Source organism: Caloenas nicobarica, chromosome 3 (genome assembly GCF_036013445.1).
Source record: "Caloenas nicobarica isolate bCalNic1 chromosome 3, bCalNic1.hap1, whole genome shotgun sequence".
NCBI classification, from domain to species: Eukaryota; Metazoa; Chordata; class Aves; order Columbiformes; family Columbidae; genus Caloenas; species Caloenas nicobarica.
Window position 1 is genome coordinate 103,368,310 of NC_088247.1, and position 13,001 is coordinate 103,381,310.

Below are 13,001 nucleotides of genomic sequence, written 5' to 3' on the forward strand. Positions count from 1 at the left end.
AATCAAATTAGCAATGGAGTTCCCTTCCTGAAAAGATATCCACTACTTAAACCCAGAGTAAGGAAAAAGTGTTCTTGCAGTTAAGACAGATCATAGAAATTTGAGTTACCACTACAAAGTCCATCATGACTCCACATGCAGACCCTATGATTTGCACTCTCTACATCTACACATCCAATATTCAGTGATGCTGTCATCCCACATGAATGTGATCTTTTATCAATACTTGAAAAGTGCTTCGATGTTCCCAGGATGGCCTGAGCACATTTACTATACTGAAGATTCTCAGAAACAAATCCCTACCTGATAAATAAGAAAATTCTGAATAGTCTAACTTTTGAGAAGGTCAGAAGGATTTTCAATACAACGAACAGAAACCAGACTTACAAAAAAGGAGGATACATCAAGCAGCAGGACAGTTGGGATTCCACCAAAAGTTACTCCTTGGAGCACCGTGCTGCCCCGGGCAGTGCTGTAGCAATATGTCTCATTTGTTGAGTTGAAAGGTAGAGTTCTATTCCAGAAGTAGACTAGATGAGAACGTCCAAAACCCAGAAAAAAGAAAGGGTTCATTTTGTCTTTCCCTTAAAAAAAAAAAAAAAAAAAAAGAGAAAGTGAAACAACCATGTGAAAAGCCTGCCTGATATTTGAGAGATGTACTAACATTTGCAAGAACAAAAAGTGCGGAAAGATTCAACCAGGAAATTACTTCAGAAGTGAAGTCATACTTGACAATCGTTCCCTGTAAAATATTTCACAATAACCGACAGGCTCAGTTAGTAGCAGTGCAAGAGCTCAAGACATCCAACCAATCGTGTCCTCTACAGACATCTGAGGAAGACAACAGAAGACCCCCACAAAATAAACTTCTCTATTTTCTAACCTATAACATTAAACTACTTATTCCAGCCTGGATTCTGATTCTGGGAGCAACATGGGGCATTAAAAATTCCAACAACAGCAGTTTGAACATTTTGCTCCCAGTTGACGAATATGTGTGAAAGTACCGGCTTGTGAACTTTGTATTCAAATGGCAAGACCTTGAGATTATTTACAAATTCACCACTAATTCTGTGTGATTTTCCTTTTTTAATAGAAGAATTCAACTGAAAGAACGGCATAGTAATTATGGTATATCATTAACAAGAAAGAACAAAGACTATTTCTAATTTTCTAAGAGAACAGCCATCTACCTCATTGTAGTCAACTGACCTGCTCAGATAATGTAGTAACACACAGGAATACACAAGATTTGGCTATTGATACAAAGGTATTTTTATCAGGGTAGGCAATTGCTCATTTATTTTGAGGCTTTCCACTTCAAATATTTCTGTTATTGGATATTATTAACTTGATGGTTCCCATGTACTTGAGATAAAAGCATGCTTCATGCAGAAAATGCTTCTGACTGATAAATTCATAAAGAAAGCATACCCCCAAAAACTCTGTCCTTTGAAAACCAATATTGTAGATCCTCATCACACAGGTCCAGAGACGCTACTTTTGGGATGTCTCTGAACAAGGACTGCACCTGTCTGTGATGACAGCACTATACTGGATGCTGAAAAGAAAACAAAACCACAACAAGAGTATGAACAACTGCAAGCTCTCCCTTTAAACAGCAGATAAATGGCATGGAGAATACTCCTCTTGAAAGAGCATTTACTAAATGTTGGACTGTGTGACGTGGTGGGGAAGAAGTTTTGTCCCAGCTGACATCTTCTGGCGCAAGGGGAAAAAAAGAAAGAAAAAAAGAAAAACACAAAATTTGTGGCGTGAATCTGCCCCTGCTTTCTAAGGATTTAAATTTCGCGCTGACAGACTATTTTTGAATACACATGGAAAACCTTCCTCACAGCAGCTGCAGAGGCCTCATACTAAATTTGAAATAGCACACTGGATCTTACCAGGCAGGGTTTCCAGTTTTTGAAAACTATGGTTTTCAAACGAGCCGGCTGCCAGCAGACAAGCGAACGGCCAGAGCCGCGGCGGCGGAGCTGCGCTGCAGCCACCCTACGAGCCCCCTTTCCAGGGAACGAGCCCCGGGACCGGCTCTGGAAACGAAAAAAAGCTCTCTCCTTATTTTGTCTGGGACCCCGACAGCGTCCCCGGCTCTGGGAGGGCCGTGAAATGGGGCCGGCCGGGTCGGCTTCTCCAGCGGCACAGCAAACCGCAGGGCTCGTAACTCCCGCGGGGGGCCGGCCCCTTCGCTCCGGGCAAGGAGGACGTGAGGGGGTTACCCGTCCCCCGCCCCGCGCTGAGCCGCCTCACGGCGCGGAGGGGACGGCCCCACGGCTGCCCCGGCCGCCCGCTCCCCGCCCCGAGCCCGCCGGGGTCCCGCTGCGGCCGCTGACGGGCGAGCGGGGAGGAGGCCCAGAGGAAACGGCTGCTCCCCCTCAGGAGGGCCGGGCGGAGGGCGCTGGAGGCGGCCGGCCCCAGCCCGCGCCCCGGCGGCCGGACTCACCTCGCCCTCTCCCCTCCCCGCGGCCGGACCTGCCCCGAGGCCGCCCCACGCAGCCCCGTCCCGTCCCGTCCCCGCACGGCACCTCCAACGAGGGCTGCAGCGGCTGCCGCCACCGGCACCGCCGCTCCCGCCCTCCCTCACCTGCACCGGAGCGGCCTCTCCCCTCCCGTCCCGTCACCACACGGGCCCACACGTTACAAGCCCCGGCAACAAGTCCCGGGAGCCGCGCATGCGTGGCCGGGCCGAGCCCCGCCGCAGGGCCGGGCTGTGCCGGGCTGTACCCGGCTGTGCCCGGCGATCACAGGCCGACGGGGCGGCCATGGGTCCGCCACCTCCTTCTCTCCTTGACGGAGGAGCGCAGCCCCAGAGGCGGCTTTTTCAGAGGGGACGTTGCCGCCCCTCACCTCTCCAGCTTTCTTTCCCAGACCCTGAAGTGCTTCCCTCAGGGAAGGGACCCCGGAGTACAATAACCGGGACAAAATTCCTGTCGTTTGCCCCGCACTGCTGCGCCTGTTTGGCCAATATGACATGGCGGCCGGCAGGTGCAGCACCCGGTTTTGTTCAGTTTCAGCACAGGAGGCACTGGGAGCTGTGCTGGGAGCTGGTGTTAGTCCCGCCGGGCCGGGCCAGCAAGAGCTGCTGAGGCAGAGGCCTGTGTACGCCAGAGCTGCCTTTAAAGCATCTAAAGCCAAGCTTTCCGTGTTGAAAATACGTCTATAATGGTTTATAACAGTTATGTTAGAAGTTCGTAGCTTATCTATGAAAATTGTGTGCTGGATCCTAAAGACAAAACCTCTGGCGAAGGATGAAGGGCTTCCTGACTACCTCCTGATTTCTAAATTTTAGAGTAGTGTGCACCACAGTGCTCTTGTTCGGAGGAAACCGTTCTGTGGCTCTATGACTTGCACTAGCCATTAAACTAAAGTAACAGATGCAAAAAAGAGCTTTTTATAGCAGAAAAGGAAGAAGATATGCGAGATTTCAAGGGAGATTTCACAGTCTGATAAAGTGGGCAAGCATGGAGGCCATATGCATAGGCAACTCTGAAATAAATAATAGTAGTAATATGAATGTGATATGAATGTTACATGAAATTTTCAATGCCCCTTCTCTCTGCATACCTATAAAGAAAAAGCATTCAAATGTTGTATATTGGAAAAAAATGAGACCTAGGGAGTTTAACTTACCGTGTCTATGGCAGAGCTGGGGTGAGACTGGTTCCCAGCCATCCACAGGGACGTCCTCTCTTTTACAGGAGTTAATTCCTTCCAGCCAAGAGGCCAGAAACACGGTACAGAAAGGCCCTGCCATCCACCTTTACCCTTTATTTAATGCTCCCTCAACAACCGTTTGATACCCAGCATTGCCAACTATCATCATCCTCCTGTATCTTCGTCCTCTGCCTTTGATTGACGTGATTGACTTCAACAAGCAGCAGGCATCTGAGGAAGAAGATGATGATGGTAATGATGAAGATGTAACTGTTCAGAGGGAGGCAGGGAGTCTGCTTGCCTTCACAGATTAGCACCCTACCTTCGGTCTTGTAGATGAAGAAGCAGTGATGTTTCAGAACAGCAGTCCACTCTAAAAACAACCAAATCACCCGGGCATTGCAGGGTTCAATCTGATGTTACACTCATCAAAATGTCTGTCATCTGTTGATTTTTAGATGTGAAAGAAATGAGCATCCCAGCCGCCACAAATCCAGCATCTCCTCCAGCTGACAGTCCTGCTCCTGCCTCTCTCCCTTCAACTCCTGATGTCCCCGTGTATTCAAACCATGTGTACTACTTAGGGCCCTGCATGCCCACCTGCTGCCCTGCTCCCTGCCATTTTATTAACCCACATGGGACGAATTGCTTTGCTCTGTCAAATCCTTGCCTCACTTTTCAGGAATGCTTGTGCACCAGAGAGCAGCGTGTGGCTGTACATGTGCGATGTGCCTTCTCCCACTCTACCCCGCAAAAGGGGGAAAAGTCCCAGTTATCTGCAGTAACCAAGAGAGATGCTTCAGGATACAATTTCATAATTTATCATGTGGCTGCATTATAGATAATATGGGATTTTAAATTGGCTGTGAACGGTTATGTTAGAAAATGGCATAGAAGTTCTTAGCTCAAAACAGAATGGTTCAGGTTCACAGCTGGAATAAAGAAATTCCACTATCATTGTATGATGTTGATGATTTTAGCTTTAAAATGCACTCTCTTATACTTATGTTGGCAGGTTATACTAGAGTAATTACTCTTTCCTGGCTTTTCTGGAACAACTCTACATGTAGACAGTTTATTTCAAAATAGGAATTCAAAATGGAATACTTATGATCAGTTAAATTAAATTTTACTGATGTAGCTACGGCAGAGTAGACTTCCCATGTAGGTGAAGCCTTAGTGTATGCCTGCAGCTCTTACAAAATCTGTTTGGTTTACTTTCTCACTGATTTCCTAAGCTGTACTTTTGATTCTTGGCTTATTTTTCAAAATTAAGAAGGCCTTGCTCTGGCTAGACAATCTTACTCTGTAGTGTAAAATAGGTGATGTTCAGTGATCTTGACATTGTAGTCTTGACATTCTTGGTTCTGAGGACTTTTGGCCAGCTGCAGGATAATTTTTCCCTCTCTTTCTCACAAGAATAACATCAAGCTTTTGTCATTTGTTGTTGTTTTGGTTTTTTTTTTTCCTTCCTCTGTCTAGACAGGCTCTTTAGCTAAGTGGTGTGATTTTGTTTATCTCTAATTTCAACAGCGGAGTCACATTTCCCGCCTCCCTACCTCTTGTAAATAGGGTTTTGTTTACCACTGTCTGCTCTTTTGGTGACAAAAGCCACATACTGTCATTAGTTAGCAAACATTTAATTATGTTGCTAGAGCAGATGGAAATCCAGCCTCAGGACCTAGGGAGCAGGTCAACAGAATTGAAAATTCTTCCATCTTTCTTGTATTTTGCACGCTCCATATCCACTTCAACAGCTCTTTAGCACCAAGCCAAACGAGTGTGCAGGGTGTTCACACCTAGATGTGTGACTCTTCCTTTACTTTACTAAATGACCTTATGGCTGGAGAACTCCCCTGTCACTTTAGTTTGATTTATCACAGCAGGACTTCCCTTGATGGGCGAGCTCCCAACAGGACATCAATAGTCTCTGGAGGTGAGGAGCAGGTGGCCTGATGCTTTACCATGCATGGCAACTCTTGCCGTGGTTCCTTCTCTCTGAAGAAACCCATCAGCCCAGCTTGCTGCTCCTTGCTTATCTGCCTAGTCAAGTCTATCTTAATGGATTTAATTCAGGCTTCGAGCCTCACAGCTCTTTGCTATCTTTTAATCCTTGCCTTCATCTAGCAATGTGTTTACAAGCCTCAATATACCAAAGACTTAGCGTGGGCATTATGGAGTCTTCCTTTGAAAGGCCCAAGCATTAATATGTGTATAATAAAACCAAACTAATAGAAAAATCTAGACAGATAGATTTAAATGAACTCTGATCATAATACAAATACGCAAGCAGCAAGTGTGGATTTAAATTAACAATTTACACTTGGTTTCTCTCTATACTTTTAAATTATTTTTGTAGTGCTGCTTCTCATTCACAGATAATCTGTTGATTTTCAAGGTAGAAATAGCCTTGCATTAAAGTTAGAATGGATTTCAATTGATCAAGAGAATTGGCTATTATACAAAATATTTAACCAAATATAGCTAGTGATATATGACAGAAATTTGCCATGCTTTTCTTTTACATGTTGGCAATGACTGCCAAACCTTGCCGTAGGCCTGCCTGACCTGAGACAGGTCTGTGCCTTACCCCGGGGCAGTGCATGGAATTCCTCATTATCAAGAGGTTTTCACCCTCTGTTTTGTGGATAGTTGCAGCTGTGGGGAATCTCTGGTTGGTATGTAGGATTTTTAGGTTTATTATTAGCTTGTTGAAATGCAACTGCTGCTGATATGACACACTTTGGTACAAAACTAGGACAAGGTGACCTGAAACATGGATTACTTCATTGTTTTATGAATATATATATTATCTTAATGCCTATCCACATGTTAACCCTGCGTGTATAAAAGCTGGAGGGAGTTAATGCATAGGTGGCATAGCACTAACTATAATTAAGGCAGATCCCTCAGAGAGAGAGAGGGATGGAGAAACCATCTGTCACAGCCTGGTGTCTCCCACTGAAGAGGACAGCACCTGGCCACAGGACCCATTGGATTTAGGTGAACCAGGGAGCAGGTGCATTTGTCACCAGTGTGAAATATCAAACCACTTACAGCTTGTAATGCTTTCCTCTGCTCGAGTACAATATGCATTAGTTTTAGTGAAGAGCTCTAGTGTCCTCAAGAGCCTTTGTGCTCCACAGCTGTCCTGACCGTAGATACTAACTCTCGTTGCAACACTTCTGGGGTGAGACCTGGACAGACATGAGCATCCTTGCCTCAGGTTCTGCTTTCCCTGGAGCAGAAAGCTGGGTGATGCTTGTGCAGGAGCCACAAAACACTCCAGGAGATCTTGCAGTCTGAACCACTGGAGGGTGAAGTCAGCAGGGTTTGCTGGAACCTGCATCCCCAGGATGGATTGAAAGTAATGTTTTGTTAACCAGCCTCTCAAATCTGTTTTTTGGTCAGACTAGATCAGAAGGGGAAAACTAGTTTTTCCTTTTTTTTTTTTTTTCCAAATACTACTCAGTTTGACAACTTTGAGCAACTTAGTCATTAAACTGGTTAATCTGCTTGATCCACTCTCTATCTGCAAAGACACCAGGGAGCTTTTAGACTTCTACACTTAACAACTGTGTTCCAAGGCCTCGGTCATGACCCTTCCTGCTTCACTGGCTTGACTCCCCTTAAAATGTCAGCATCAAATGCACTGGTTGAACATTTATAAATGTAATTTATGGTATTTTTAAAGTGTCAAAAGCTTAAGCCTTCATATAGGTGGTTATGATTTAAATAAGTATGTTTTTAAAAATAGGAATATATTTGAATAGAAATCTGGATTAAATAATTTTTAAAGGACTTCTAAAATGAATGATCTTTTTTTTTCCCTTGGGCAAGAGTTCCCCCTTCCCATTCCTGGGTTTACAGATGAAAAATTTCAGCGTACAGACTATGAGGATTTCAAAGAGCTTTGATTTTATTTTAGTCTTAGGTTAACTCAAAGCAAACCAGAAGCAGCAGAATTAAGAGTTACACTTTATTAGCTTCTGTGTTCTACCTAGGAGCTTGCACCAATAATAATCTCTCTAGATTTGTGTCTCAGCCTTTAGAATTAGGCTTGATCTGTTAAATTCAGCTTTTGGCTTTGTAAAGAGATGAGGCTGTTATATTTCCCACCGCAGCAGCAAGTCGTCTCCTCTGCCAACACACGCCGCGGCGGGCGAGCGCGGGGACCAGCGGTGCCAGCAGGGTGACCCTGGTGAGCCGAAGCAGGGGGGCAGGTGCCAGCTGCACCAGGCGCAAGTGTCCAGGTGAATTGGTGGCAGGACGCAAAGTGGCTTAAGCAGGAAGTCACGGAGAGCTGTTGTGAAGAGCTATCGCCACGGCAAACAGCCGTGACCAAGGGCAGAGAGGCTTTCTCCATCGAGGAGGAGCCTGCACCCAGGGCCTGGCTTTGCTGGAGCGTGACTGGAAATGGTGGGGTGCAGTGGGGTCCAATCTGTGCCAGGGGCATGCCAGCCGCTCGAGGCATGCTGCGGGTGTGGGGGTCATCGCTGGGCGCTTTCTGGCACTTCTGCTTTAGGGAAGCAGAAGAGTTGCCCAAATACTGGTCACCTGTTGGATGTACTTTCACCACACCTGACTTTCCCGTTATCATTCCTCCCTATCCACTTTCATTCCTCTTTCTGTAGTAGTTTATTTCCTCCTCCCATTCATCCTTTCTCATATTTCCTTTTTTTGTGATGCTTTTATTTTCTCTGAATCACTTTCTTTCTGTTCTATCTTTCTCCTTTCAAACGTATGCCAAGGGTATAAAGGTATTCTCCTGTATCTCTTCCAGCAGTACTTGGCAAGATTGACTTTGACTCATGAGTAAGCGTGTGGCCTGATCTGTGTAAAAAGGGAAAGTAAGGTAGTCACTGCAAGCTGAGGTTAAACATGTGGGTGACCTATGGATGAATGGAGAACTTTCTTCCCTCTAAATGAGCAGTAACAGATGGCAAGAGGGATATCTCTTGTTTCACTAAAATATTTTATGTACAGTAATTGTTAGACTCTGTTGGTGATTAGGGTTTTGTTGATAGAAGCTGTGGTTGGCTGGTGCCTTTGAAAATTAGGTTATTTATTTAGGTGTCTAAGTATGGACTGGAAAATTTTGGCCAAGGCAGTTTGCTCAAGGTCATTACCCTGACTCGGGGACTGAACTGGGATGAGAGCCCAAATCTTTTCAGCTCTCCCTTCCTATTGACATTCTGTGCAGTTTCAGTAAAGCAGACATTTATGCAGTCAGAGTATGTGGCAGAATATAATAAGGTGAGTGATGAGAATTAATTTGGGAGGAGTTAAAAGCAAGTCCTGTAAAGTGGCATGGCCACTTTGTGGGAGTTTCTGCAGTGAGACAGAGCCAGGGTAAGAGAAAGGGTCCATTTTTGCATGGCAGCACAGGGGCAAACCATTCTTGCCTTCACAACACGGTGCACCGTTTATTTTTCTGTTTCTGGCTGAATTCCTGGGAGTGTATAGACAGCTGAGAGAGCAGGTGTGAGCTGGCACTGCTGCATGTGGAGCCCTGAGATGAGCAGACCTGAGGTTTAAGGCCCCAAATTACCAACAACTCTGGGGAACAGTGAGCCAGGTCGATCATAGCTGCTTTGCACTGCAGTTCCTGTGAAGATTAGAAGGGTTTCACATGTCGATGTAAGACCTTGAGCTTATTATTCACATTGTCACAGCGAGAGCATTTCTCAGAGAACATGAAAAGATGTTAAAAAACCGGTTCCCGTCATCTTCCCTTAGGAAACAAGACAAGTGTGTTCTGTATTGCTGCGGTTTCTGGATCAGTTTGAAGGCAAGCCCAGGCAATAGTATGTTTTCATGTTTTTCTTATTTAGGACAGCATGCGTTTAAGAGTTTACCAGCCTGGGAACATAGTGAAGTCCAGAGGTAAGCTTTCCTACCACAAGGCACTAAGAACAAATCAAGCGGTGCAGCCTCTGAAGAGTTCCGAGAGACGTCTTCCAAGACTGCTGCACATCGTGATTTTCAAATCCCTTGCATTGGATTTGCAGAACCTGAACTTTATTGCAAACACTGTTTTCCTGTAGTCTGCCTTTGAGGTGCTCTAGCAGATCTGGTCAAATTGAGTAAGTATCTCAAATTAATTGCCGGGTCATCTATGTCTCTGCTCCGATTGTGGTAATTTATTTCTAGTTTTGCTGTCACAGGGCTAAAATATTCCTCACTGTTTTAGAATCAATGCAGAGAAGAGAGACTAGACACCCAAGTTTTTCTCAAATAAATGAAAAAAATGGACTCTGAATTATTTTTTGCCTTTGAAAATCTTCTCCGTGTGTATGATCTGTCGAAAGATCCTGGATTCTGTACTGCCAACTGCTGAAGCTAACAGCCATGCTACATAAATATAGCGAATTTTAGTCACCATGTCTTTACTATAGTTATTCCACCCAGAAAGCTGACAGATACCAGCTTCAAATGCATGGCATTTCCTGTAGAATCTTGTGTTGAATCCAAAATTAAGGTTCAGAAATGCATTGTTTGCTATATGGAAATGTTGGCCATTCCTGGATTAATGCTTTTAAGAAAGCAAATGGCTAGGTAAGAAAAAAAAAAAACACACACACAAAACCAACAGAAGTTTGTGTTTCACACTTCACATGACCTGGCCAAGTGTGGCTAGATTCCCTTTTAAAATCAAATGACCATGATGCATCTCCCAGGGTCCTGTAGTATGAATGCTAAAAGGATTAAAACTGCTCAGGTCACACAGCTTTATTTTAGTCTTTACAAGGGCCATGTTAAATCCGAGACTTCATACCCTTTGTTTACATAGATATGGGTACATGGCAGGAAATTACATAATTTAACTGGTGCCATGAAGTAAAATACCCCTTTGTGTTCTGTTTTGGCATCAGATACACAAGGAACTATATTTTCTGCAGTTCTTTCCTACTGAAGTCTTTTTCATTACAAAGTAATAACATACCACAACAGTTACCAAAGCAAGACAATAATATATAAATTTAAGTGAAAACAGCTTTGGGGTGACAACTTGTGTAGAAGCAGTCTATCCACACACCCTCCTTGCTGAAGATCACAGCATTGTTTGAAGGCAAAAGTAAATTGGGGGGCTATTTTGATATTTGATATTTGTTATTATGCAATTCTCAAAGGTGTAACAAGGTACCCAAGCTAGACGGAAAGGGGATGGAATGAACAAGGTAAGTAATAAACCAGCATAAACAGTAAACAGCTCACTAAGTTTTCAAAAATGAGTTAATGCTAATGATTTGAAATTTTATTAACAGATTTTAAATCTTTTAAAACACATTTCAAATACTCTGTAGCTCTTTAAGACCATTCTCAGAAGGGATGGCAGAACTCTGAAGAGAAAGAAAAGATGCCAGCAAAGTTTGCTGCAACATTTCCAGCCAGTTAAGCCTGGCTCTTTGTGTTTAAACAGAATGAACGTTAAGTATCGGCATGAGGGATTCTAGTCTGATCCAGATTTTTGTTTCCAAGACTGTTTTGTACCTCTTGAACCTCCTGCCCCACTCTGAGACATCCACCCCCAGTATCAACCCAGCCTGCCCAGAGCTCAGGCAGGCAGGTCCAGTGGTGTTGCTGGACCCATTTGGAATTCCACTTCATCATCCTTTTGATCATGGCACTAGAGTGCCATGAACATCAAGACAAAAAAACACATGCAAGTAATTATTTTGAAACTGAATACATCTATGTTCCACGATGTAAAACCTACTGACACGCAATAGCCCCAAAGTTGCTTCAGCAGCAGATGTTACAGATGGAAAACAACTATATAAACAATTGATATCATTTTCCTGCTGTTGCAGGTATCTTTTTTTCAATCAATATATTTGCTAAGGCACTGCCCAAGTTAATTTAAAATATCTCAGTGAGGATAATTGAAGCCTTTGGGCAGTTACTCTACTATATCAGATATACTAAATTAGAGAAGTCTAAAATATTTATTGATACTATCTTGTCATCTCTGTGCGTGTTATGACCTAATTTTGTCTTCTACAATCTTGTACTGTTTCTTGTAATTTGGCATGCAAGCAACAGCCCTTTTTCTTTTTTGCACTAAACTAACAAATTACTATTTCATGTGACAGCTCACAATGATTAACAGAAGAGGTGCCTTTTAGGTGTCACTGATCTTGGCCTTTCATCTTTCTTTTTGGTCCACAGAAAAAAAAAAAAATCTTCCAGCAAAGTTAGTAATGCAAATTATTCAGCTTTCATTAACTTGTAGATCATAATCTTTCTGTCTTTGCAGCTTCTCCTGGTAATAGAAATAAATTACAACTGCTAGAATATAGTGTTACTCTTTGTCTATCTGAGTTGGGAAAAAGTGATTCATTTTCTCTTTTCGTAGCAAAAGGGGAAAGTCTGTTCAGTGAAGCAAAAGTTATTACAGTTTAACTGGAGGAAATACAATCCATAATTAAGCCAGGCTACTCACTGCCACAGATGCAATATGAATAGTATTCCAAGTGTATTAGCATGACAGGAAAACAGGGGTATTTTTCAGTTATTGGAAGGCCACTTGCTACACAAACCTGGCACAGAATCTGGGGGGGGGCAGAGGACGTGCACCAAACTTTCAGAAGTTCAGCCCAAAAGCTGCGTCAACATGGACCCCAATAGCACCATGCGCATTAAAACCCTCAGCTGCCACATTTTGCTCCAGCGTGGCTGACGCCTCCCTTGCACACACATTCCCTTCTGCCAGAGGGACGTGCTCGGGGACAGGGAGCTGAGGGGGGGTCACACACTGAGCCCTCATGGTGACATTTGACGGAGCACGTTGGTTGAAGCCCAGGTCACCATTAAGCACCACCAAGGGCAGGCAGGGCCTGTGCAGCCCCTCAGGGCCTGGCCTGGAGGTGGGCTCTCACCTGCATCACTACAGCAGGAAAAACACACTCCTAAAAAAAAACTTATATAAATTTTTACAGTGTAAACAGCCAGGAAAAAACAAACAAACAAACAAAAAGGCATTTTAACTAGGCAGATTCGGGGTGGTAACAAATCCTGCTTCCCCAGCTACAAACAAGGCCCAGACTAGGGCGGTGGGGAGGAGACTGCTGAGAGGACAGAAAAAGCGGTATTTAAACAGTTGTGTTTGCTTTTCTGTGGGGAAAAAAAAAAAGAAAATCTTGGAGATCTCTTTTCGGCGAGAGCACCGCCACTTTGCAAATGCTGCCAACACAAACCCTGTGAGCAAGGCAGCTGACATCAACTGACCAAGGACATGGTGGTTCTGTGGACATTTTGTCCATTATCTTCAAACAGGCAGCCTTTTGTCTGGGCCATTCGACCAAAGCAAGCCCATAAAGCAG

At 44.2% G+C, this 13,001-nt stretch overlaps 2 protein-coding genes across 7 annotated transcripts in view; one reads left to right on the forward strand and one right to left on the reverse strand.

Moving 5' to 3' along the window:
• Window positions 1-2,667, reverse strand: part of TMEM63A (transmembrane protein 63A) — a 33,418-nt gene extending 30,751 nt beyond the window's left edge. For 5 of the 6 annotated variants that reach the window (XR_010605940.1, XM_065631589.1, XM_065631593.1 and 2 more), the window contains exons 1-3: window positions 2,606-2,667; window positions 1,435-1,561; window positions 388-584 (exon numbers count right to left, since the gene is read on the reverse strand). Coding sequence is in view for 5 of the 6 variants with exons in the window: in XM_065631589.1 (XP_065487661.1) it covers window positions 388-573 (186 nt within the window). In the remaining variant the exon portion in view is untranslated. The remainder of the gene's footprint in view (window positions 1-387; window positions 585-1,434; window positions 1,562-2,605) is intronic. The other variant, XM_065631590.1, reaches the window with a different exon arrangement.
• On the forward strand, window positions 1,936-2,934 carry LOC135986951 (proline-rich protein 2-like). Its single transcript, XM_065631508.1, has one exon. The coding sequence runs from the start codon at window positions 1,936-1,938 to the stop codon at window positions 2,932-2,934; it is 999 nt and encodes a 332-aa protein (XP_065487580.1).
• The last annotated feature ends 10,067 nt before the right edge of the window (window positions 2,935-13,001 follow it).

Bases quoted from the DNA above. Each gene is read 5' to 3' on its own strand.
- LOC135986951 (XM_065631508.1), top strand. From the start codon at position 1,936: ATGGTTTTCAAACGAGCCGGCTGCCAGCAGACAAGCGAACGGCCAGAG.